At 44.9% G+C, this 27,816-nt stretch overlaps 1 protein-coding gene across 1 annotated transcript; it reads left to right on the top strand.

Moving 5' to 3' along the window:
* Positions 1 to 668: 668 nt before the first annotated feature.
* Positions 669 to 27,225, top strand: GCNT2 (glucosaminyl (N-acetyl) transferase 2 (I blood group); the record flags this gene model as incomplete). The annotated part of the gene is given in 12 exon segments (XM_082279884.1): positions 669 to 762; positions 6,240 to 6,347; positions 6,350 to 6,419; positions 6,421 to 6,547; positions 6,551 to 6,602; positions 6,605 to 6,687; positions 6,691 to 6,738; positions 6,740 to 6,913; positions 6,916 to 7,134; positions 9,449 to 9,518; positions 18,204 to 18,302; positions 27,002 to 27,225. Coding segments are annotated over 12 exon segments (1,368 nt in total).
* Positions 27,226 to 27,816: the final 591 nt, after the last annotated feature.

The raw sequence follows: 27,816 nt of genomic DNA, 5'->3' as shown, positions 1-27,816 counted from the left end.
GTAAGCTGCCTTTGGACACTCCTCCAGGGCAAACAATAGCTGCAGGTGTACATTTGTACTTTACTGTACACTAATGTGCATATTAATCTGCAGTAGGAAAGCAGATCTCTATCCATGCCTTGACTACACCAGTGTCAGCTATAAAATCTAGTCATATTTACAGAAGAAAACCAGCATCACCACCACAGCCTGCCTGTCCTCTATGAGGATGTGTTTAATTATGTCTTGCTTTCCCTGTGCAGGATAAGTGAGCAGGGAAGAGAATGCCGTGCTGTTGCTCCTGAGCAGCTGATGAGGAGTAGTTTGCACAGAGATGAGTACAAGTCCCTGTTGGAAATTAATTGGAGAAGGGAGATGTAGAGTGCTTTGCTTTGGAGCAGTAGTAAATCTGACTTGCAAAATGTGCTCTGCTAAGAGACTAGGCAGCTTACCTATTCCCAAAACCTTTGTACCTAAAAGTCTACTGCAAATGCAGACAAGCAGCGAAGTTCCTGCAGGGTAAGAGGCTCTGTGTCTGGAGCTCGAGAGCACAGCAAGACAGAGGCAGATGAGATGGTGCCTTGTCTGGCCCCTGCTGTTTGTGCAGACAGATGTGCTCACTGATTGTGTGCAATTAGATTACTCGATGGTTTTGCTGGACCATGTGAGCTGAGCTAGCATTTGCCTCAATGTGTCGTTTCATCTCTCCTCCCGTTTGCTGCCAGCACTGCTGCGTTTTGACCATCCGGTGCCAGTGCGTCTGCCTGGGAACTCCTGCTTCAGGTAGGTTTGAATTTTCTTCTCTTTCAGTAGCCAGGTTATGGCTGGCTGGGAAGTGCAGGAATGGCAGGGACTGCTCTGAACAAGAGAAAAAGGAGGGCAGAGGAGGGATAGGAATAAATTTTGATGGCTTTTGTGCTCAGTGCGCTTTCACTTCCCCTGTGTTACACAGTGCATATATTTGCCTTCCAGCTCAGACAGGGCATGTGAGTACGATGTGTTAGAGAAGACCACTGCCAGGCAGGGCTGCTCCAAGGAGAGAGTTTTAGAGACCACAAACATTGTACGACATTCCAAACCAACACAAGACCAAAGAAGCTTCATCTCAGTGCAAGAAGGTGTGAGGGACTAAGAGATCCCTTACTTGGGCACAAAACAGCAATCTGTGGCTACCTGCACTTCATAACCAGAAAAACCACACTGAGGAAACATTGTTTGCTCCCTACTGTGAATTTAACAGTGGTGCCAGTTCAAACTGACAGCTTTGCATGAGAGGGTCAAGAAAAGGAATATCATGATAGAGATGGTTTTGTCTTAACAACAGAATAGAAAATGCCAAATGACTCCAAATAAACATGAAATGCATAACATTCATCACTACTGACTGAGGCCAAACAGGAACTCAAAACCAGTGTGCAAAACCGGTGCATTTTGCTTTTTAATTAGCTAACAAATTAGCCGAAACAAATTACCTATATTTATTAAGGCCAGGAACAGTTTACTGAGTACTAACTCTATTCCTAAGATAATATCCTCATTGTCTGGAAAGATCTATTCCCATTCATCCACCAGGAAGACATTTCAATCCCCAATCCTACTGGGGAGTATGTTTCCACTACAGGAGCCACAACAAAAATTTCTCTCATGCTAAAATGAGAATTGCTTCAATGCAGGTCCAGGGAATGATAGAAAGGAGTGGCACTGCAAATCTCAGTCAGCAGCAGCTTTAGTTCTGCCAGCACAGAACCCTTTTACACAGCCTGTCTGTTAAATTGCATGGTAAATTCAACCTTCTATTATTTTTTGTCCAGTAACTCTGTTCTTGCACCCAGTATATGCAGAGGTCCAATACAATATATGATAAGACTGATCAATAGTTAACTCATGTAAGCACAGTTAACCATTGGGAGACAGCAAAAGTTGTTCACAAAACCTAAGAAGCAGGATTCACCTTAATCTTGTCAAGATAAGAGGAACAAGAATTTACTTGAAACCAACACAGAAACCACTGGGTCACCCCACAAAGGACTGCACATGCTCCAGAAAGAAAAGTGAAAAGTGCATTGTGATGAAGGCTACCGGCCTTCATCAGAAAGACCCCTGAGAAGAAGAGGAGCCTTCCTCAGTGCGACCACCAGGACACCACACGTGTGACACACATGCTAAAGATATTAATGACTTCCGAGGACAAATTTGTATAACCACTCCTATCCCAAGGAATGTGATGAATATTCATAAGTTTACACATAATACTGGACTGTATGGAGTACTCTGTGTGTCTTTGTTAGGAGGAGAGATCCCCCACACCCGGCGCGCCGAATAAAGCAAATACCCACTTCTCTGACTCTGTCTTTGAAGTGTCTGCTGGCCCGGTTTGGGGCGATTCAACAGAACAGAAGCAGCCAGGAGCATCATGATGTTTCCTCACACCTTGCCGGTAGTTGGTGCCACAATATGGTTCAGATGTACATCTAGATTTGGCTGCTCCTTGCATCTGAACTTTGGATGAGCCCGTAAATCAACAACTCACCAAAAGAGGACTGTCTGAAAAAGACTGACTGAAGAAGATTTTTTCCATTGAGGTGGTTCATGTGACTTATACACTAGTTTTTTGTTTGACTGGCTTTGGTTTGGTTTGGTTTTTTGGTTTGTGTGTTGGGGTTTTTTTCTGGGGTGCGGCTTGGTTTGGTGATTTTTGCTTATAATTCAAGCATGGGTCTTATTTCACACAGAGCAGCACAAGGTAGAACTTGTGCTAAAAAACAAACCCAAAAAAGTCCCTCAAAACCCCAAAGGTTTTGACAGCTTGATTTTCCACAGCAGTCATTTACATGTATGCTTTCAGTTTTGTAAATATTAACTGTGCCAAAGAATCAAGGCACTGGCATTAAGAAGCACCAAGAAGACAGCCTTCTTTCCCCCAAGGCTATTGGTACCAAAGGATCATGGTGGCTCCGGATTTCTGCAAAGGGGTTGCAGCAATGTCTGTGCAAGGAAAAAAACCCAAACCAACAACAAAACACACCAAGGAAAAGTTGAATCTTGCGTTGCACTCCTATGAAGAGCAGACTTGACACTGAACCGTGCCATAAATCAAATCCCTCCTGATGGGAGAGAATTTTCTGAAAGTCCTTGCAAGGAGTTTCAAAGAATAAACCCAGACTTTTCCTGGAGTTTCAGTTCTGCCAGATAGTTGTTTATTAAATCTTATCAGAGGAACAGAGCCACTAGCGTGACCCAGGTACGGCATAGAGCACAGAAAGCAGGAGTGAAGTCTCCAATTATCAAGATTTACACAGCCTTTTAAAGATAATTTAACCAATAGCTACTAAAAATGTATATTATTTTCACTTTCCTACCAATTATTCAGTAACACGGGCAGGAACTGCGGAATTCTATATCTAGTCATCCCAAAATACTTTTACTGCTTAGAGAACAACAATCCTCCATTTTGATATTTTTTACTCTTATCTATTTACTACAAAGAGAAGCCCAAAACCTCTAAATTTTTCACCCTGTGACAATCTTACATAGTAGTCTATCACCTAATTCACACCACTGTATTTTCTAGTTCTTGTCTGATTGTTGGTAATTTTTTCCAAGGTTGGCGGTCAAAACAGTGGTGTTCAGAGGGGTAAGAACCCTTAAAAACAGGCAGAGAAATATTCTCAGTACTCTGGGTTCCTACAAGGCTCATCTTGTTTTCTGCATGTAGCTTTACTTGTTCCATATGGACCATGCTAGCAATGCAGGCTTGCAGGCTTCAACACCTACGAGTCACCTTACATACACACATACGCACATATATATACATATGTATTTATTTATAATGGATATATTTTGAGATCCTAGCCAGTTTCCTAGCTGTGTAGCAGATTACACTGCACCTAATGCAGTTTTAAAGGCATCTGACAGTTTCAAAGACATCTAAATGCCTTGAAAGATCTCAGCTTTCGGTGCGTGGGAGAAGCTACCCACGCTCGCTGCTCCCAACCGAGACCCTCCCAAAGAAACCCTGACTCCTGCAGGAATGCTGGCATCTGCCCCCTGCTTTTCTCCTTCCACACCCTCCTAATGCCAGCAGGATGGAGGTCTCATGTTAAGACTATGGCAGAAGGGGAGAAATGGTCTTGCAGCCAGCTGATCCAGTGAGGAGATGGTAAGGCTATGAACTCCACAGTCTATGGAATGCATAGAGGATGAGAGGTGGCTGGCCCTATAGTCACCAGCAATTTGCCTTTCTGAGGTGTCAGACGGGGGAGTGGTGGTTGTTCCTGGGTATAATTCAGTGTAACAATCAAATTAGGAATGAGTTTGAAGCACTCTGTGCAGGTCTGTGCTCCCTAGGACAGCATTCACCAGTAGCTGAGCTGGGACATTTTCCCCTCATGGCATTTGCTGTGCGTTTCTTTGTTACACTTGGATAGTGGTCTCAGCTCAGGATCTGCTCGTCTCTCTGGGTCCTCTCTCTTTTAACAAGCTGTACTGTTGGGCTGCAGCAGCGTCAGGTGAGTCTCCGTTACTCCCTGGGACTTTGCACACCTCCATTCCAGCTCCTCAGTTCCATTGGAGCTGTTCTCCTGAAAGCACTGGTGTCCATGAAGAACGCTCCCCTGGAACTCCAGTGTGAGACAGCTATCCCTGCCTGTCCCTGCTGACTGCCCAGTGAGGAGTGGCTCAGCTCCTTGCTATCTCCAGGTAAGCTTGACTGCCACATCTGTCCTGCACCACTGCCCCTCTTGGGGGATATTCTGGCCATAAATCCTTACAAAGTTTCTCCAGTGCCCCTCTCCTTATTAGAGCATTTGACTGTATGTGATGGGCTGAAGCCACTGCCAGCAGCCTGCATTTGAACAGAGAACGCTGGAGACGGTTTGGAGCCAGGATGGAAGTGCAGCTTCTGGGAGGGAATGCCAGCACCTGAGGTGATTTTGTCTGCAAGAGCTGGAAGGTAGTTGATGGAATTTCTCCCTCTGTAGCACAATGCGCTGCTCACTCAGAACATTTACCGGCCTAATCTCAGATCAACTGACTTTGCCTCAGCATTGCCTCACTTTGGAGCAAAAGAACATGGTGTTGGGAAAAGTTTACATGCCCCAAACATGCTGTCTCATGGTAGGAGACCCACATGAACAGACTCACAGCTGGAACAAAGAGACTTACCAAGGATTTCTTTAGCTACAGCTATGTCAAGCTCTCGTTGCATAAGCATGTTATACCAGATGCATACACAGCTCTTAGAAATACAAATGTCTCATTAGAAAGCCTAGGGTTAGTTTAAGTCATTTAAGTAGTAGGTTTTGCTAACCCAGTTCCTTGTGATGGATGTAAGCCTGGAGCTCATCACAAGTCATCCGTGACTCTTAGCAGAAACTGTTTGTCAGATTGCAAATTTGCAAATGAAAATGTTGCTGAAAAAACCTGATGGCTGTGATATACAGAGGCAAAAAAGTTTCTATTGCTTCTTATATGTGAGTGTTGGTGGCTTTACATGAGAAATGAAGAATAGTGAAGACAGAAATATAGAGGTGGAAGATGGATGAGTGGTTCTTCTTCATCCTGTATTCTTTGGCTGGAAAATGGTATGTATTGAACTGAGTTTCTGATAATTGCCCTCTAGAAATTATATTTATCCAGGATATCAAAGAGCAGAAAGGCCACAATAGCTCATATATGCTTGATCTAGCAGTGTAATTGTCGCTGAGACATATTGAAGTAGTATTTATTTCATGTTACAAGTCTTTCACAATTCAGAAGCAGTGATGACTGATACACTGGGGAGGTTAAAAAATAAATCCTGCAAGTAAAAAAATAGAATTGTATGAGATAAATATGTGGTTTCCTGTCACAGGGTGCAGGCACATAAATTTTAACAGCTATATGATAATGTAGGGAGAGTGTGGAGGGAGCAGTTAAGAATGTACCCATAAATTGAATTTGGGGACACTGTGAAATATGTGCCAGCTGCTCATTTCCAAGACAGTAATTATGCAATGTCTGTTTAAACTTCAGGGTGCTGTGGAGCAGCTTCCACCTGCAAGTTGTTCTTTACTTATGCTGCTTCCACACCAATGATGACTGCAACTATAAGTATTGAAAGTAAGGGCAGCAGCTGCACACTCTGCATCAGATGGATCCATGCATCCTCCAGCAGGAAGCAAGCACAGCAAGCACATCAAAACAAGCTGTTGGTGGTGTCTGATACTGCATTGCAAGAGGGACTCTTCTTCTGAGGAGCAACGAACTGCTCCTCTGAGCAGCACTCAGATATTGCCTTTTTGCTGCTCTTATTCTCAGTGTTCTGCTTCCATTTGTTTTCTATGCTGTTAATTCGCAAGCACAAAAACCTCTTAAGGGGCTGAACGTCTCATGAGTTTTATTTTAGCAGAAGCCTGTAAAGCACTCATTGAAGACAAGGTGTCCTTTCTGAAGGAAAATACCATTCAGTGAACCTGACTGCACAGAGTACATCACACAGAACCACCACATCGCCTGCGCCCTCTCAGCCGAGGAGGCCGCCTGCACCCTCACTTATGTCGTGACATTGCACAAAGAGTTTGAGACCTTCTAGCTTTTCTTCAGGGAGTTGTTCATGCCCCAGAATGTCTACTGTGTTCATGTGAATGTCATTCAAAGAGCCATTCCCCTTCCAGCAGGCAGCGCTGCTTTCTCAGCACCTCCCTTGTTTCCTGGGCAAAGGGGGTGGTCTAGCGCAGCATCTCCTGCCTGTGGACTGACCTCCACTGCACGAGAGACCTGCTTGGCCTTGGCCATGCCCTGGTGCTACCTACTCAACACCTGTGGTCAGGATCTCTCTTTGAATAACAACAGGGAGGTCATGCAGCTGCTGAAGGGCCTTGGGGGCAAGAACATCACACCCAGGGTGCTGCCACCTCCCCACGTCACCACCTGCACCAAATATGTGCACAGGGAGTAACTTTACTCCTCCTTTTCTTTCATGCTGTGGAACATTTGTGTGCAAGATGCCCCTGGCTGCACAACTTGACCATCTATTTTGGCTCTGCATACATGGCCATCACCAGGCCCTTTGTGGGGTTCGTGCTTCAGGACCAGCGTGTTCTTGATCTGCTGGCACAGCCCGAGGACACCAACAGCTGTGAGGGACACTTCTGGGTGATGCTCAGCAGGATCCAGGTGAGCATGCTTTCACTTTTTGTTCTGTAGATACACACACTCGTGCTTGTTTCACACATGGAAAAAGCTGGAGAGGGACTTCTTACAAGAGCATGCAGTGATAGGACGGGGGGAGTGGCTTTAAATTTAAAATGGGTAGGTTTGGATTAGGTATAAGGAAGAAAGTCTTTACTGTGGTGGCGGTGTTGCAAAGGAAGAGGCTTCCCAGAGAAGTGGTGAATGGCCCATCCCTGGAAGTGTTCAAGGCCAGGTTGGATGGGGCTTTGAGCAACCTGGTCTAGTGGAAGGTGTCCCTGCCCGTGGAAAGGAGTTTAGAACTACAAGATCTTTAAGGTCTTTTCCTTAAACCCAAACCATTTTATGATTCTATTTCAGAGGTGCACATTCACATACACATGCAGAAGCATTATCTGAAGTTGATTTTGGCAAAACCTAGATGAAGATTTCAGTTGTTATATAGGGCTGATCTATCAAATAATCTTACTGCCCCTTTTTGAGCATTGAGGGAGAGGTGTCTGTGCTGTCCAGAATGTGCATTAGTGTTCCATGTCTGAGCAGGAAAATGCCCAGGGATCTAAGTTCAAACAGAAATCCTTGGACACTTCACCTGATTCACCTGCAAAATCTGAGATGATGAAAAGAGAAGTAATAACATTCAAAATATGTAATCTACATAAGCATTGTAGCGAAGAAATTTTGTACAACACGTTCATTTTGCTGTGGGAAATTTTATTTTTCAACACATTGAAGTCAATTTCTCCCAGAAAATCTGAATTCAGGCTAGAGTCGACTTCTAGTCTTCACACACTTTTCTATGGGACCACACACAGCATCTCTTCCATAACAATTGCAAAAAACCCATGTACTCATAGCTACTGCCTAAACTCCATTGGACAAAGTCAAAGATTTGTGCAGAGAAGCAGAATCAGGACCAGTATTTTCATCTTTACTGTGTGTATTTACCATTACTTTTACCTTGTTCGCATGACTGGGAAAGGGTTGGAAGATGAACAGGATTTCACCCCGCTGTGTGTTGCTTTTAGAAGCATCTGGTAGGACTCTACTGCTTCTGACTCCCTAGAGCTTCACAGCAGCCCAAAGCAAGGATATGAGGAATGGAAGCACAGGTAAATTTCCTCTCCTGTCTTTTTCTTTCCTTCCACCTTCTCCCTGCTGTAACTTGCAGGAAACAAACACAGGAGCAGTAAAGAGAGGCAGAGCATGTTTACTTTAACTTTCAAATTATCACATAACTTTATAGTGCTTGCTCTGCCAATAACTGTATTTTACAACTGGCCTGCACAAGAAGCACAAGTGATTATTGATCAAGATATTTATAGTGTAATCATCAGCATACATTATTTGTAGCTAGATCACTTTTCCAGGAAGCTGGTTGCTGTTATCTTACTACATTGCCTCAGAAGCTATAAACCTGGGACCAGATATGTTCTCCACAGTCGGAAAGCTTTAGGTGGTTGACATTTGTTGTACTGCACTGTGTAGCTCACATAGGCTGCATATTTCATTGTTATTTCCATGATTACCACTGTATGTTTTCCAGTATGGGCATAACATTTTTTTGGTGATTGTTCTTTTTGCATCTGAAAGATGCAACACTTCCGCGGCAGATATGGGTTTTTTCCTTTTCCATTTTTCCTTGCCATCACATTAGATTGCCTGTCCAAAAGTGATCATGTGGCTCTGACAGATGTGCTCAGAGGCTGTGGTTGCCCAGGATTCTGAATCCAAACTTACAAGAATGACACTCAGTCAGACACTCACCTGACTGTATCCAAGAGTGCTGAGCAGTTCTGGGGTGAGGAGTCATCCCTCTCAGTGCATAGGATGTTAGCCCAGGACTCAGTTCCAGGCTCTAACAAAAAACTCCTGTCCAAGTTTGACCAGGCCACTCCCTTTAAGTTTCCAGGCATATCAAAGGGAGGTAATGATGTCAGGCAGTGGTCCAGCTGGTGGAACAAAAAGTTGCAGGCTTCCAGGCAAGCAGAGAAGTCATTTAAGGACCAGTTTGGATGGATAGCATACCATGAAAGAACTAAACCAAACAGTTATTTGTAGTTTCAGTATCAGCCATGATAATCTCAGTTCAGATAAAAGATAAAAAAAGACTTTTCCCAAATCTTAAAATAGCATGCTTCTTGCCTAGAGTCATGTAATGAAGACCAAGACTTTTTCTTACCCCCTTAAAGGCTGAAGACTTTCAACTCCCATTTAGCTGGTTTTCAAGTAACAGCCTTAACTTATCTTTGGTATTTATCTCAGGCCACTTATCTTCCACATGACTCCTGCATGACAGAAAATTCTTGAAAGTCACCTTTCAGATAAGAAAGAGAAGCATGGGGAAATTAAAGGAAAGTATTTCCAAGGTATGTAGGTCTGAAGTATCTGGCCCTTAATGACTTTCCCCAGGTCTCTCAAGAAGCACGAACCATCACAGTGCAGATCAGTGGCCATGTCCCAGGCCAGCAGTGTTACCACTGGGCCACCCTTCCTCTCTCTGTTCATATAAAGCAGAAAGTAGGTTCTGATGGCCATGGAAGACGTGTGCATCCCCAGTCCATGCTGTTGAGCCCCCTTACTTCTTCCAAGCCAAATTCCTGCCCTCATTTTCATGCAGTATAGTCACAGCATATGAATGATTTGGGGCACAGGCAGTCTCGGGTGAAAACAATCCCTCAGGGTATGCAGGGGTGTGCCCATGGACATACACCTCTGCTGGTCACTAGCAATTTGCACCTTGTTAAAGTGGGGAAAAAAAGGTCAGAAGAAGTAATCGCAGCACCTCTCATTCAGAGACGCCAACTCGCTTTTACAAGGGAGATCAGTGCTTTTATTTTCCTTTCACAGAAGCAGGCAGAAGAGGGTGGAATGATACTCTCAGTGTCTTAAAGCAGACCGTGGGCAAAGCCAGCGCTGGTACAGACACCTGACTCCCGGTCTAATGCACTGGACTAAACTGCTTTTTCAGAACTGGTTCACCTGTGGAATAACCGAGTCTGGTTCCACTGTCACCTCTGCTCTCTTTGCTAAGGGTGTGCGTGCACAAGATGGGTGAGCACTAAAAGCCCTTTGTTGCCAAAATAAACCCTTTCTGGAGTCCCTCTTGACAGCCTCTTGGCAAGTTGTCCTCTGTCCTCTCTGCACTGTTACAAAGACACCAGAACCAGCAGCCTGGGAAACCTATCAGAGGCATTGTCTCTTACCTGCTTTAATAGGATATGTGCAACAGCTGCTGCTGCTGTGGGGACCAGTTTTCCAATGTTCTCCTTTCCTATTGCTTTCCTTTCCTGATGATAAGTGTAAGAGATAGCAGGGTCTGTTCCTGAATACCACAAAAAAGCCTCTGCATGAGAACATTCACACCCAGACATGTTGATTTTCCCATCTCACCCCAAGCCCAGCATCAGTAACCTCATCCCAGTACTCCTGCCTCCTCAGGTGCACATACTGCAGGGGAGTGTGGGAACACACTAAGCTACTGCAGGATCGCTTGTCTGAGGCAGTGAGCATTCAGTGAGTATTACCAATCGAAATACAAGAGCTCCTAAATGCTTAGCAATCCCCTCAGGCTATGAGCTGCAAGTTGGCGTGTAACAACCGGCTGCCACAGCAATCACCCATTCACTCCCTTCCCAGCGCGAGTGCCCGGGTATGTCCTGGCTACTGAATCAGGCTGCAGGCCCATCCTGCCATGCTGGAGCAGCCCTTCTGAGCTGCCATGCAAGAAAAGACACTAATGTGTGGTTTCTCTTCCCCAGAGCATGGGTCATCTGTCCCAGGGGAAGGGGGTGGGAAAGGAGCACCACGTCGCAGCTGCTCTTGTGGCAGCTCAAAAGGGACATGGGGTACACAGCATGGAGTCACTGCCTGCTGCAAACCTGACAAACTTCTGCATCAGTGTGACTATGAGGTAGTTGATTACTAGAGCAGGTAGCCCACAGTGTCCTGTGCAAGCCCACAAGCCCAGACCACTCTTGATCTGGATGGGTAGGTCACAGAATCACAGAGCTCCTTGCATCTGAGGACATAAGCAGCCTAAACCTGGAATGTTTCAGTGTGTGAAAAACGAGTGTGTTTTGTTGCTGCTAATCTGACACAGAAGTTGGGAATCAATGGAAGATGGTGTTGCATTCTAACTCGTGCTTACTTTTCCAAGGATTCACCCGGCTGTATGCCAAACACAACTCTAAGTGGCTTTGACACAGTTCCTTATTGTGTCTGTCTAAACTCAAAGAATCAGCCCCACCTCACTCTCCCCAGGCAGGAAGAAGGGAGCTAATATAGTCATTACTTTTGTCAATTATTGCAAAGGAGTGAAAATGGTAGATAGTTTTGTTTGTGGGTGGAGCGTTAAACCACTCCTAGACTTTGAAAGTATATCTGCATCATCCTGATGGCAACTCCTCAGTTGGGAGCTGAATGCTACACAGAAAAATAAGAAAAATGGCCACAGGTATGTCTCCAGTAGTGGCAGGTAATGCTGAAGTCAAACCAGTAGGATCTCAGGAGAGATGGGAGTTGTCCTTCACTGCAATTTATCTGATGCAGTAGCCTTACTTCCCAAGTAGAGCTGTTAGCTGTCAAGGAACACCTCATTCACATCCCTTGAATGTGAGTGTGAGGTGAAAGAGAAACACCAGAAAATTCTGAGTAGCACGCTAGTATATTAATCTACCCCATTAGCCATTTCCTTATTTTTAAGTTTTCACATGGCCATTTGCTTGAACAGACAGACCTGTGGTTTTTTCAGATGCTTTAGCTTGCACTGAGCTTTTCACCACAGCAACTTAATAACTAAAAACCATTTTGGTACCTCTCCATCCCACTGTCATTTGTAGACGGGATCTTGGAACAACCTTCCCTGCAACACACACGTCACACTAATACACACTAATGTGGGTCTGTTCTGCCTGGTATCATTGTTAATTTTCCTTAGCTTAGTCCCCACCCTTCAAAAGTCAGACAGACAGAGACACAGAAAGTTTTTAAATATGATTCCAGACAGTGATGCTGGTTGAATAAGCCGCATTCTAGAAAAATAAGTATTTTGTACCTATGTCTGCATCATTACTCATGTAACTAATCCTCATTCTTTTGTTCCTATTCTCTATTATTTTAATGAGACTTCCTGATTGAGCAAGAACTTCTCATAGGAATAAAGCATTAAAAAAATAGGGATTTTCCTGTGACTGATTTTGAGTCTATGCCCACAAAGTCATAATCTCACCATCAAAACTGTCTTCTTTTGAAAAACCTGCTCAAGGGAAAGTGTTGCAATACCATTGCATCAATCACAAAAACACCTTCTTAATTGCAGTATTTCTGAAAAATTACTTGTCCTCTATCCACCATTCAGATATTATAGTTCACCTGAGAAGATATAACTTAAAACAGGCTTTGGTCTATATGTAGTTCACAGTCTTTGGAGTTTAAGTACTGCAAAGGAATAATACTTTTCTTCACAACCAGTCATGTGCTTCTCACTGAAACAGCACTTAGTGATGATGGAATAAGGGTGGGTATGTCTTCAATAAGACTTCTTGAAAAAGCACAGCTACTAAATGGGCTAGTGCTCCCTCACTTGGCTCTCCTTTATATTTTCAGCTATCAGACATTGGTGTAAGAGGCTTCAAAGAGCACAACTCCTTGAAGAATAGAATTAGAGGAGAGTAATTTAAGGAAGATTTTTTTTTTCTAAATAACAGCATCAGGTAACATATGTGAAAATTCATGCATGTAACCAACTAAACATCAGTCCAGAAGTAACAGAGAATTTTTTTGACATTCCCAGATGCTGAATTGCCAAGAGCCCTTGGGTTTTTTTAGGGGGAAGATCCAGTCAGACCACCTGAGCCTCTCCCCTCCTTTCACCTATGAGCAAACTCATCTGACCACACTTAAAGCTGTGTTGCACATGTTGAGATACAAACCCTGATGCCAGCACACGGCCAGGGTGGAAGCTGGCAGAACCGTGCCTGAATGGGTGCTGGGGTGGGCACTGGAAGTTCCTGCAGAGCAGCTCTCCCATTGCCTGTCCTTGGCACCCAGCATGTCCCCACAAGTCCAGCTCACTCCCACTGGGAGAAGCAAATGTTTCCTCAACCGCCCTCTAGAATTCAGCTCCTCTAATATAGTATTGCAACCTTCCCATATACACTAGAATTAGTTTATGGGTCAGAAACAGCTCAGAAAAACTTCCTCCAAAAACATATCAAAGGAAGCTAGAACTGAGACCTTTTCTTTATTATCCATCAGATGTTTAAAGACAGGAGGTGCAGTTTAGCTCTCTTATGACTGTCAGCAGCCTAACAGCTCAAGAAAACGACATGTATTGCCTTAAATCAAAACACTTTGTTTTAAATCAGCTTCTTGTTTTTTTTCTGAGTTCTAGTTCCTTCTTTCCAGGTTCTGAGGTCTGCTTTGAAGCCCAACAATCTTGAGTTTATTTTAGTTAAACCTTCACCCCTGCACACACACATTTTTGCATTTGCATACCCCAATTAAATTAAAAGCTCTGGTGGCAAAATATGGAATTGAGCCTTTGTGCATTTTTAAGGAGGGGTGTTGTTTTTTTTTTTTTCTCCCTTGTTTCAATCTCATCTTGAAAGAAAATCTTTTCTTCTGAGGACTGCCCCGCATCTTACCAGCCACCTCCCTTCCCTAGTCAGGTGGGATTGTCTTGCCAGGCAAACAAGAAAACAAACCAGAATTTCAGAGCAAATAATTCTTGCATGCTGTCTTATGTGCCTGGTCAGACAAATTCCTGTTGCTGTACAGGGTTAAGAGGTGACCATTTCCATCCTACCACAACTGCTCATCAGCTTCTCTCCGTCTTCCTAAACACTGGTGGCTGGACTTTGGGTGGTGGGGAGACTGCCCTTCCCTGTTGTGGGAGGTGGTTTGTGGCATTGGTTTCAGGAAGGGGATCATCCAGGAGGTTCTGGTGGTCCAGAGGTGGGCCAAGGCTGGCAGTGTGGGCACTGTGATGGAGCTGGGTGAAGGGACTGGTGCTGCTGGGCACTGCTGCGCTGCTGAGGCACAACGGGCGTGAGTGGTGGGCAGAGGGGGCTCTCCGAAGGCCATGGTGCTGGAGTGGGCATGTGGCACACTGCTGGCAAGGCAGGCACCCTGCCTGAGGGGCAGGCAGCACTGGGGACATGTCCCTACTGATTGTAAGTGTCCTGCAGCCCACTTATATGTGACCCACCTCAAGCCCTGCATGTTTCCCAAACAAAAATATGTGGCCCTGGTGCCCAGCAAAAGTTACCGTTGATTTCAATCATGCCTTGCAGAATAATATTCCCAAGGATGGGAACAGTTCGGGCAGATTTCTAAAGAGCAAACTCTTGTGCATCAGCTTGTAAAGTGCAGGAGAAAATCTTAGCTCAGTTGGTGGCCTAGGAGGGTGAAGAAATTGTAAGGAAATGCTAAAGGGGAAGCACAGGCTGTTTCAGGGGGCTGGTAGAGATTAGCCTGCTGGCAGCTAGGTTTGACCCTGGAATCACAAGTAGGGCACTTGGAAGGTCAAGGCAAATCTGGCAGCCTTTTATGCTTGCAAGATTTCCAGCCTAATGTTGGTTTAAGCATGCATGTTACAGAAATGTGGATGCAGTGGCTCATGTTGTGTAAGCTGCGTGTGTTTGTCTTCATAATCTGTGGGGGTGAGGCAAGGAGGAAAGGGAATGGGCTGCCTCTTGGAGCCAACATATGCAGAACAGCTCACACTGGAACTGTAATGGCAAAAAAACTGAAGGGAAGGGCTTAGAGAGGATGTTGCCTTTGGGGTTGGTTGTGACCTCCCGTCATGGAGGTCCAGGCTCTGAAGCAGTGTTTTTCCTTCCTCCAAACCTCCACCGCTAAGAAATGGCACGAAATTAAAGGCATCAGAGGGTCTGACCCGTCCTTCCTGTGGCTGTCTCCACACCTGAGCAGTGCAGTGCTGCTGGTGGCTGTTCTTAAGGCCTGGCGCCAGCAAACTGGTTTCCAGAGCAGTGCTCTGTAGTGTTGCCCACGAGGGGGCTCTTTCCTGTTCCTGGTTTTCAGGGACGAAACTCTACTGACCTTGATGGAATGGGAGATAAGAACTGAACAAACGTAGAGTGAGCAACCCATGACAAAATTTGTTTTAGCTTTCATAAGCAGCATCACTGCTCAGACAAACTGTCTTTTTAAGAACAGCACCCCAGGAAATTTCTGAATCTGAAATCAGTCACTTAAGCACTTATTTAAAGAAAAATATGATAAATTATTTTTTTCCCCCTGTATTGAGCTACACTTTACCCTACTTATAATTAACTTGCAAAGATGCCTAGTTTGCTCATTTTGGGAGATGGTGAATAATATGAAGTCAGTAGTTTTGTATTCCTGGGAGGCACTGTCTTCCAGTATTTTTGTGGATGTCCTGGGGTCATTCCTGTTTTGTCAGATACCTTTCTGTTTTGACATTGTATCAGCATTTTTCAAAACTTGCCACATTCCACATTTACTGCCATCTGTTATGAAGAGGCTTTTAATTTGGGATGGCAGTGCACATACCAGGCTATTTAAAGCATTTATCCCCTGCCATCACTGCCCCTTTTTCTCTCTCATAAAGTGTTATCTTTACCTTAATCCTTTCTGTGAAAAAGAAATACTTTTCTGAACTTTCCCTGGGACAAAACCACACTTTTCAGCATGTTGCTTTATTTGATAAACCGAATAAACAGAAGGGGAGAAATAAAGTTGTTATAAACATATATTATAGTATTGGCTTCTCGCAAAGTATTAAAGTAGATATTATATCATGTTAGAAATGCTTTTTGCTGTGTGGATGTAGTTTTCTCTCTTTTTAGCAAGAATGTTAGCAAGTGTGAGCAAGTAAGACAACCTCCAAGCGAGCAGAGGATGAGGCCCGAGGAGCTGCTAATCAACACTTTGTCCGGGGAACAAAAGGGCCCAAAGGCTGCTCCGCCCGGAGAAAGGGCAGCCAGGAGGGTCCGAGAGCCGCTATCACCGCTCTGCCCGGGGGGCAAAGAGGCCAAAGCTGCAATCAGCCCTGACTGTCTGGAGAATTAAGAGATCCACCCCACCATCGACTCTTACCTAGCGGGCCCAACCCCAAGAATCAAAAGAAATAAAACCACAAGGCCGAAGACTACGCGTGCTTTAAAAAGGCGGACCCAAGGAGTGGCCATGCAGAACAGCCCCAGGAAAAGTTTTAATATGAATAGAGAACAGACAGTAAAAATGGTATAAAAAGGACTCACCTCTAGCATCAGGTGTGCTCTTGGCAGAGCGCCAAGGCACCCGGCCGTTATCCCTTTGCTTTATTTTATGTGTCTCTTATTGTCTTTATATTAAACTCTTTAAATTCTAACAGGAGAGTGAACCTCGTTTTTCACAAAGTCATGAAGTTCTGCTTATAGCTGACCCACTCTGTTTATGGCAAAGTGCTGTGCTGGTTCTGCAGTTGAATCATACAGTCTTTTTTGCATTTGATATCAAAGTCATGAGTTGGTTTTTGTGGCGTGGCACTTGGTGTGAGTTGGTGTGGCACTTGCTGTGAGTGGCATTCCTCAGGGGTTGGTATTGGCACTGGCACTGTTTAACACCTTAGTCAGTGACATGGACAGTGGGATTGAGGGCACTCTCAGCAAGTTTGCTGATCACACTGACCTGTGTGGTGCAGTCAATACATTGTGGGAATGAAGGGATGGAATCCAGAGGAACCGGGACAGGCTGGAGAGGGGGGCCTGTGTGAACCTCATGAAGTTCAACAAGGCCAAGTGCAAGGTTCTGCACCTGGGTCAGGGCAATTCCAAGGACAAATACAGGCTGGGGGAGAATGGATTGAGAGCAGCCCTGGGGAGAAGAACTTGGGGGTGTTGGTTGCTCAGCATGACCCAGCAGTGTGTGGCTGCAGCCCAGAAACCCAAATGTATCCTGGGTATGCATCCAAAGCAGCGTGGCCAGCAGCTTGGGAGGTGGTACTGCCCTCTACTTTACCCTCGTGAGAACCCACTGGGAATGTCCCAGCTCTGAGGCACCCAATGTAAGAAGGACATGGACCTGTTGGAGCAAAGCCAGAGGAGGACTACAAAGATGCTCAGAGGGCTGGAGCACCTCTCCTATGAAGACAGGCTGAGAGAGCTGGTATTGTTCAGCCTGGAGAAGAGAAGGCTCTGGGCTGACCTTAGAGCATCCTTCCAGTACCTAAACAGGACCTGCAAGAGAGCTGGAGAGGGACTTCTTACAGGGGTCTGTAGGGATAAGACATGGGGGCATGGCTTTACACTGAGACAGGGTGGGTTTAGATTGGATATATGGAAGAAATTCTTTACTGTGAGGGTGGTGAGGCACTGGACAGGTTGTCCAGAGGAGCTGTGGATACCCCATCCCTGGAGGTGTTCAAGACCAGGTTGGATGGGACTTTGAGAAACCTGGCCCAGTAGAAGATGTTTTTAGTGACAAGCAGAAGGCGATAATTAGTGACAAGCAGAGGATAAACTCTTACCCATTTATATCCTGGATAGGTCCTGTGATCTGCCTAAATCTATATATATATATTATTATATAACATCATAGGCTATAACTGTGTTTCAATAACTCCTTCCAATTATATCATTATTGAATTTGTTCTGTTAGTCTCTTTCCTTAAACCAACCCACCCACAAACAAACAAATGACAAAAAACAAAGCAGAAATCCAGTATTTACCATTCAATTACTGTGAAGGTATCATGTGTTAGTGGCCAGTGTTCAAATAGCACTTGGAGGCCAGTGTTGGTTGGGAAGGTTACATGAATGATCATGTGCAGTATTATACTGAGGCTGTAGCAGACGAGGGATTTTACTTTTCAGATGAAGTCTTTAGGTCTTCTGGGCTGACATCTTGTCTGTGTCATGAAAGCTGCTCTCAGTGGAGAAACTTGACAAGGTTATCAGCCAGGCATCTGTTAACGTGTATTCTGAAGTATTTTATCCCACTCCTGTGGAGAAAGGTCCTAGAGAGTGGACACAAACCTAAACAAAATGCTGTTAAAAAGACTAGCTACTTGATTTTCTCTTACCTAGTTTCAGGCATCCCAGGATCCATGACCAATACATCATGGGGTGGTGACCTGGAAGTGGTGAAATGGATTGATATGAAAGAGACCCATGGAGGTTGTCATGGTAATGTGGACATTTTTCTCCATTTCTTGTTCCTGTGCTAGCAATAAATATTTTATTTCAAGAAACCTTAATCCATAACATAGTTATTTGTGTTGATGAGGAAAAAAAACCTGAGAACTTCAGTCAGCATCAATGACAGCAATTTCACATTGACATAACTACACTGAAATCAGTGGACATTCACAAATATCACTCAGAATTCATTTGTGGAAAATCTAGTGAGTAAAAGTATTGATTTCTCTTCACAGACAGAGGAAATTCCACTGGTATTTTCAGGTAACAATAACCCAGCCCACAACATCACTAAAAGCAGCCAAGAGAATAGCAGCAGCAGTTTTAATGTCTGCTGTGTCAGAGCATAAACTCATGAGACAAGGTTTTTGGGGATGTTCTGTAGATGCAGCTTGGATTGGGCTGTCTCACACTGTCTGCAAATCTCACCTTCCACTTAACACTTGGAGGCCAAAGTACAGGAGATCCAAAAGGAGACACCACGGCAAAGCTCCTCTTGAAGCTGGAGGAGCTTTTAATTCTTGTCATTTCTAATGGGATGTTTTCCAGCCCCAACTTTTGTCTTGCTACCCTGTCATTGTGATCTCTTTTTAAAAAAATACAAACACAGCCATGCATTCCTGGCACTTCTGTGTCTAAAAGACAAGTGTAATGAATCACAATCAGCAAGATCTTAAACATAGGAATACAACTGTTGGCTATACCTACAGATATGGTTTTATCAAAGACACTGATATTTACTACAGAGAATAACAGAAAACTACTGGAATAAAGATGCTGCATTTCCCAGATCATGCCTGTTCTTTAAGTATCTCTTGGGACAAAGTTTGTAAGAGCAAACAGGATCTTTTACTAGATCAGTGTGCGTGGTTAGAAAAGTCAGATAGGATTTCAGGCACAGGAGTCCATGTCTGAAAAACAGGGGCTTGCATATTTGTCTTACTTGGCTGACTGACTGGACTGGGAAAAAAATTTTAAAAAATTATTTACATGCAGACTTTGGTTTGCCAGTGTCCTTAGATCATCCAGCGTAAGCACTCACGGGAGAGATGCAAAGTGGGGAAGGTAGTGTATTTTCAGGACTGGAAAAGCAGTAACTAAGCTTTAGCAATAACGCAGCGTCTCTGTGTCATATTTCGATGTGGCATAAGACTTCCCAAGTTTACTCACTTTAATTTCATACAGTGGTTGATGGAAACACTTAACCTTGGGTTTGCTCGATCACAGCCCTACTTTTATCCCACAGTGACAGCCACTAGAGGGAGACCATCCAACATCTGAGCAGATTTTCCCTTCAAACCCTTTGTGAAGGACACAAAATCTCAGTAGATAAGCATGCTGCAGAGAAAAATAAAAAACTAAAATGGGGGCTTCAGAATGTTTTAGCGTTGCAAACAGAAGACAAAAGTTACAGGTATCAGTCATCATGTCTTAAAAAACAAAGCAAGGAAGCAAAACTATGAATGCTTATTCCTGTAGCTATTGTGGTTGTATTCACGCAGCATGTTAACAGCACTGTGGAGTGACCCAGTCAGCTGCACAAAAGCAGTAAAAATCGGGATGCCTGAATCTAGGGAGGCTGTGTGCTGCCCTCCTGCCTTTCTTCTGAGCAAGCAGTGATGGCTCAAAGAATACCTCTTGAATAACAGCAATTTACTGCCAACTTTATGAAACCATTGCAAATTTCTTTTGGGTCTTTTAGCAAACTGGATTGCAAACTGCAGCAGTTCTGTACCAGCAACTCAATACATCTGGATGTCCTGAAGCGTGGCTGGTAACCTGCAGGGAAGGTTCTGAACAGACAGGATCTGCCTCAGTCAGCTCATTCTGCTTTTATAGCTGCCAACACCTAATGATGCAGATTCCTGCAGAAAGGCACCAAAAGTTTACCTCCAGAGAAGAAATTCTGTTTAGTATTTTGAAGAGGGGAGAAGAGGGCTTTGCTATCTTGCTGTCATGGTGGCAGCTGAAGACAGAAGTATTTCAGAGCCAGTAATTCTTCTAAAGAGGGAGTCTTAGGAAGGTCTAGCAACTTAAGAGAGGTCTGGGACCAGCGCATCGCTTCCTTGGTCTAAAAAGCTGCATATTTCCCAAACTGAAAAATCCCAAATAAAATAAAGGCATGCTCACCATTTTTTTGGAATATTTTAAGTAGCCCGGGGTGCCGACAACATTATATTTCACTGTTCAGGCTCTAGACGCAAATAGCAAAATATCACCCAACAGCAGAAACAATGAGCTTGGCAGTTTGAAGCTTATGGATATAACAGCATGTTGCACTCTGAACCTGAAGAAACACAGATATTTTATGGGTATACAGATATATTATGAGTTATATTACCTGTTTAAGTAAGAATCCAGAAAAACATCACAGATTTCTGTCCAGATGTCATTTAAGGGGTTTTTTTAAATTTTGTTTTGTTTTCACGAATGCTACTCCAGGTTGTGCTTTTCTGTGAGTAAATTAATCTGTTTTCACTGTGTGACTGACTTTTGGGCACAACACCTGCCTCATCAGTCTCCTTTTTTTTGGTAGAAATTGATTAACAATACAGTTAATCACTGCAGAAGAGATGAAACAATGATTTCTGGCAGCCAAACTGGAGAAGTGCATCAAAACCAGTGAGGGCTTACTGTATTGGTGTTACTTTGAAATAACAGTAAAAGACAGGGGAAGATGAAAAACTGGAGGGGGTGGCTGGTAGGAAGGATGTTAAGGAAGGTTAGACTTCCCTGCACAACAGTAACAGCAGTGGTTCAGTTCAGCAGCTGTGGTGCACCTCCACTGAGGGAGCTTGGGCTCCGGTATCTGTACCTCCTTGTCTTCCATAAATATGGCAAAGCAAAAAAAAAAAAAAAAAAAAAAAAAAAATTAAATTATTTCTGAATTGAGGATGCCTTTCTGAATCAGTATAAACAAGGAAGAAAAGTTTTCAGTTCTGTTCAGTCACTCACTGAAACCCTGACCAGGATGGGGCATGCAAAGGACATGCTGCTCTCTCTAATGGGATTTCCAAGCAAGTCAGACTTTCCACTGAAGTCAGTTTGACTTGCTTAGACAACTCACTGGATGCCTTTCTGCTTATTTGCTCCTAAAGACTTCTACACACCTTATCCAAAGAGCTGAAATCTCACTGTAGGATGTGGAACTGCAGCCTTTTGACTCCAAGGACATTAAACTGAGAACAGGAACAGGCTGTCCAGGGAGGCTGGGCAGCCTCCATCCTTGGAGGGGCTCAGGACCCCACTGGAAAAAGGTCTGAAGCTATGACAAGTACATCTGCACAAGCTGCCATCACTTTGGGATTAGGATTCATGCTTATGAATGAAAATCACCGGTTCCTTTTCCTCAGCCTTTGTGCACTCCTAGCATCAAGGATGTTTTTATGCACTGTGTGAGGCTGTAGCAGCAGCTCCATGACTGTGCAAACTTCTGTACCTGGTGTAGATACTGCAACACTTTTCCTTAATTCCCTAGCACCTGAGATATTCAATATATCAAAAATGAAAGACAGAAGCAGCATGTGTTCCTCTTCTGTCACTCCGTGTGTGAGGCAGGGAGGAGAAGGCATTTGGAGGAGCTAGCATTGCACCTCCTGTCAGTGGTGGGGAGGAGACATCACCATTGTTTCACTCCTTGCTTGTTTTGTCTTAGCCTAGAACAAACCCTGGACTCATCATCAGAGTTTGTTTAACTGTCTATTACTGCAAGACATGGAGTACTCTGCTGGGTGGCTCTGCAGCACAGTAGCTGCCATGGGATGCACAAGCTGAGAGGACCAACGCTTGCTAAACCTCAAATTAAGTGGAGCTTTCTCTTACAGGTGTTCCTATCTGTGAGATATGGGAGCTGAGGGCTTCCTCACAAGCTTTTACCTTCCTCAGACACACTATTTCTCCAGGTGCAGTAAGCACCACCGGGATCTTGTTTTCTACCCCACAGCACAGCACTGTGAAGTTAACAGGAGAGCTGAGACATGAGTCAGCTCCCAGGGCCTCACCCAAGCCAGCAGAATAACTTGCAGGTTTCATGAAATTTCCCTTTTAGCCAAACACAGCAAATACAACCAGAATTCCTCACCCCTGGGAAGATGTATGTTCTGTGTGTGACTTTGACATCAGAGGTGTGCACAGCAGCCAAAAATGTCTGGCAGCACGTGTCAGGCTGCAGGGTTTGTGAGAAAGTCCCAGGCAGCACAGCTGTGAGAAGGGGTCTAAGGGAAGCAGGATGCACCACTGTGCCTCCTCCTGTTCCCTGGAGGGCTTGAGCCTGCCACTGCAAACCAGGCATTGGCACAAATGCTGCTCCGGGGCTCTGGTCTGGGAGCCTGAACTAAATTCCCTGGCAGCAGATCCACAAGCAGGATTTTTTTAAGAGAAGGGAGGACAAGTCGTAGGCTGAGCTTGTGGCTTGATGTCTGGCAGCAATGCCAGCCTAAACCAGCAGGCTCACAGCCCTCCCATTCCCACTCCTGCTAGAACTGTCTGTGTCTGAGCTATATCTGTTCCTCTGCCAAGAGGCCAAGCAGTCTTGTGCCAGCTCAAAAGAAGATATAGCAGACATAATACCAGGACTAGGAGCCAGGCAGCTGCTCCAGTTGAGTCCAGTGACACATGAAAAAAAAAGGAAATGGAAAAAGAGAGGCCTACCAAGGTATCCTTTCAACTTCACTTTAGGAATGACTGGAGTGTTTATGTAGAATCATAGAATTATAGAATGGTTTAGGTTGGAAGGGACCTTAAGGATCATCTAGTTCCAAGACCCCTGCCATGGGCAGGAATGTCATTCACTAGATCAGGACCCCATCCAACCTCACCTTGAACACTTCCAGGGATGGAGCACCCACAGATGCAGAACAGAGGAAAATCCAAGCACACTTTAGTGAGCTCATAGTCTGGTTTGGTTTGGTCTCTTGCAATATCCCACTCCTTTTTTAGAGTACACTGCCTTGTCCTTCAAACCTCGTCTCACTTAATTTGTGAGCACACAGCTACCACAAACCCACCATTCTGAAACCCACAAATGCAAGGCTGAAGCTTTGGCGCCCATGAATAAATCATTGCATAGCCACAAGAGGCATAAAACTGAAGTAGCCAGTAGGATTGTCTGCTCACCAGCTTCTGAGTCAGTCTCTGGCTTCTAACTCAGTTAAAACATCAAAGATTCTGACTTACGTGACCTGTGAGGTCATCAGTGACATCAGCAACACCAAACAATGAATTAAGATGCTGCCACCATAATGCAGAATGGTCTCAAAATCAGCCCGTTAGGACACACTGATTCAGAGGTCCCGATACTGTGTTATGGTGTGATGTGCAGGAATAGATCAACGCCCTCAGCTTCCACCAGGAGCCAGCCTGTTATTAACGCCGTAAAACATCACCATGTCCCGCAGCCGTAGGCAGGAGGAGGAGAGAAGATCCGGCAGGAAGGAATCATGCAGCAAGACTGATTTATTTAATTATTTTACAAACTCTTTTATAGACTTTTTTCTTCATGGTCTAATTGGACAAAGGATCAGCCACCCCTTGGGGTGATTGGCTAAAATCCTAAAACATCCATTGTCAAAATATTTTTCTACTGTACTATGAACAAGACTTTTCAAGGCTGCAGGTGTTTGGTTGTTTACCTAACTCTGCTACCTCTTCTGTGAGAGAGAAAAGTCTCTCACGGACTTAGAAAATAGCAAGAAAATCCTTGCGAGCAGCATTTTTGTATCCACAGCCTGTGATTATGCAAATATCTAGTGAACAAAACAGCTTGACATAAAGCTTAGAAAAAGTTCTACTGGCATTACTCCGCAGCAGAGGGACACTTTTGATGACCCTCTGCAAACCATTCTTAATGGATTTAAACAAAGACAAATTTTCATTGCTCCAGATTCACAGTGCCACCCTATAGTTATGGCTTTGTTTTCCAACTCTGTCCTCTCCCCGTTCTAGGAATACAGGGAAGATTCAGACCTTTGGTAACAGAAGGTCATCCAAGAAAAGTCTTTGCCTAGCAAATCCTGCTGGCTCAGAGCTGGTGACTGCCAGAAGGGTGGTGGTTTGCTGTGTGGGCACTCATAGGAATGGTAACAACCGGCTGGTGTGTGAACGCCATTTTTGTGAGAGGCACCTGAAGAGGCTGGAAACAGGCACTAGAAATAGGCTTTAAAACGGGGCACTCAAGGCAAAACAGTGGCATAAACCTTTCTATCTGTTTTGATTAGGTACTTAAACCAAAAGCAAAGGTTCTGCTTCAAACAAAGGAGCCAGCCTGGTTTTGATCAGCAAGTCGCTGCTGACACTCACTAGCCCTGTGTTAGCTAGATGCTTCAGGCCACCTAATGGCACAAAAATGCAAATAGAGTTCTCTCCACAAAAGACTGCAAACTTCAGCAAATGTGATCCATGGTCTTAAGTCTTTTCCAGACAGGAAGGTCTGAGAACACGGGGAAGGACAACTGAAAAATAGAGAAAGCCTTAGGACAAAAAAGGGGAGGAGGCAGGAGGAAAACAAAGATGGGAAAGGGAAAACACAGCACATGAGAGAATGAAGAAAGTGAAAGGGTGATAAAGAGGGTAAAAATACTGTTTTGCTACGTGTCATTTGTTCCGTGCAAATCTGCTTTTCCAGATAACCTACAGCAAACTGCTGGTTTGACATGGAGCTTGTAAAACAGCAGATGGCCCTCTTTGGGTTTGTTTGGGGTTTTTTTGTTTCTTTTGGCTTGGGGGTTGTTTTTTGTTGGTTTTTTGCTGTTGTTGTTGTTTATTTCTTTGTTTCATGAAATCCCGACAACCATATTAACTTTCTTTAAGTCGAAATACATTTGTACTCTTAACCACTCATATAAAACAGAACAAAGTTCTAGCCTGCACACCTCTTCCTCAGAGTCTTTTATGGAAGCCAGCATGGAGGAAAGTTCATTGCCTTGTGAAAGAATTGGTCTGACCATAGTTCATTGTGGTCCAGCTTCAGATCTTCTAAATTTTTTTCCTTGCAAATCTATCTGGTCTCATGCACAGCTACCCTCAGTAGTGCAGTTGGGGAAAAAATATAACACAGAAAGCACAATTGATGGGTCATTTGTGCTGCTCTACAGGCAGGACTTGAAACTTGCCAAGTTCAGTAAATCTTTGTGTACACATTAATGCACAAGCCCTGCCAGAGGTCAGAAGATAATTTGCCTCTTGTGTCAAGGGCCTAATGACATATTCCTTTCTGTAAAATACATAAAAGATCTTGTCAGAAGCACAAACCTCAGTGCTCAGTTCTCAGTGCACATATGGGAAGGGAGGAGGCAGAGATCAGCTGAAAAATTTGCATCAGTTTCACCGCGCTTGTGTCACAGAGAGTCATGGACCAGCTGGGGTTGGAAGGGACCTCTGAAGCCCACCAAGGCCAACCCCCCTTTCTCAAAGCATGGTCAGGGCTGTGTCCTGTTTGGGGAAGAATATCTCCATGGATGGAGACTTCACAACCTGCCTGAGTGCCTCTTCTGTTGTTAGGCCACCTTCAAAATGAAAATTATTCTATTTATGTTTGAAAGAAATGTCCTGTGTTTGGACTTGTGCCCATTACCACTGAGAAGACCCTGGCTCTACCTGCTTTGCCCTTTCCCATCAGATATTTATATGGATCAATAAGGAGCCCCTGAGCTTCCTCACATGCAGACTGAACAGTTCCAGCTCTTTCCGACGCTTCTTGTATGAAGGATGCTCCAAGCCCTTAATCATCTTCACAGCCCTTTGCTGGATCTGCTTCAGTATGTCCGTGCCTGCCTTGCACCACTGAGCCTAGAACAGAATTCCCAAGATTCCAGCTGTATCTTACCACAGAGCTGAGGGGGAGGATCATCTGCCCCAACCTGCCTAATGCAGCCCAGGCTGCTGTCTCCCACCTTTGCTTCAAGAGCATGTTGCTGCCTCATGGGCAACTTCTTGTGACACTCTAGGATGTCCAAGACCTTTCCTGCAAAGCTGCTCTCCAGCCAGTCCGTCCCAGGCACCTCTGCAGGCTCAGACTTGGAGAGCTGCACTCTCCTGCAGGGACTGGGACTGCTACCAAGCCTCTCAAGATTTGAATAGGGGTTTGAGTCAAACTTTGCAATTTTTTTTTTGTTAATCAGTAGCTGTTGCTGGACAGTTATGATTAAGTAATTGTATCCTTGTCTGAACTTCTGTTTTAAGGAAAAGAGAAGACATTCCCAAGATGAATGGGCTGTCTGGACAAGAGCCACCAGGAGTGAAGTCAGCAGAACTGAGCAGTAACTGGCAGCAGTAAATGCTGGCAGCAGGCAATCACAACCACCAAATCATTGACCACCTATTCAAAACAGACCCCAGACTCAAATGGAGAGAACTACACCTGTAGACTAATTAGCATGAGAAGAGAGAGATATAACTAGCAAACAGACAGGGGGTTAAGTACTAATTACAGAACAGTTATGTACGTTGTAACCAATGAATGCTTCTGCCTTAGTTTGTTAAAATGTACACATAGTGTAAAGTTTTGATGATCAGTGAGCAGACCCAACTCCCTGCTCTGTGCAAACCAGAAAGAAAAATGGAAGTACCTGTCTCAGTGAGTGAATTGGCACTGGGCACCAGTTAGCAAGCCTGCTTTCAGGACAAAGGACTGCATCCAGTGCAGTGCTGGGCAGGCTGCTCTGTGTGGTGCTGGTGATTGTGCCCTGTAGCTCATCACCACCATCGCTCCACATGTGCATCACGTCCTCAGCAGAGCTGCCGAGGAATCCAGATGCCTTCTTCTGACATCTGTATTGGGCTTCCAGGGCAAGGCTGGCTTCTGAGAGAAGACACCAGGACCTACCCCCATCTTGGGCAGTCAGCTGGCTCCAAGACAGACCCGCTGCCGGCCAAAGCTGAACTCATGACAGCACTGGTGGCACCTCTGCGATAACGTATTTAAGAAGAGGAAAGAACTTACTGCACAACAGCAGCAGCAGCTGGAGAGAGGAATGAGAGCCTTTTGTGAGGAGCAGCCCTGCAGACACCAAGGTCAGTGAAGAAGGAGGATAGGACATGTTCCAAGTTCAAGACCAGAGATTCCCCTGCAGCCCGTGGTGCAGACCACGGTGAGGCAGGCTAACCCCCTTCAGCCCATGGAGCAGAGATTCACCTGCGGCCCACAGAGGACCCTACGCTGGAGTAGGTGATCGTGCCCCGGAGGAAGCTGCAGCCCATGGAGAGAGGAGCCCACCCTGGAGCAAGTGTGCTGGTAGGACTTGTGACCATGCAGAAGACCCACACTGGAGCAGCCTGCTCCTGGAGGACTGCGCCCCATGGAAGGGGCCCGCGCTGGGGCAGTTCGTGCAGGACTGTCTCGCGTGGGAGGGAGCAGCAGCGCAGAAGAGGCGCTATGGACCGACCGCAAACTCCACTTCCCACCCCCGGGCAGCGCGGGGTGATGTTGAGCCTGGGAAGAAAAGGGGAGGTGAGTGCTTTTTGCTTAATTTCTGACTTTCCAACTGTCTTACTGATGGGCAATCAA

The sequence above is a fragment of the Coloeus monedula genome (assembly GCF_965178545.1).
Source record: "Coloeus monedula genome assembly, chromosome: 1".
In the NCBI taxonomy this organism is placed as follows: domain Eukaryota; kingdom Metazoa; phylum Chordata; class Aves; order Passeriformes; family Corvidae; genus Coloeus; species Coloeus monedula.
This window is presented reverse-complemented; position numbering and strand designations above follow the sequence as displayed.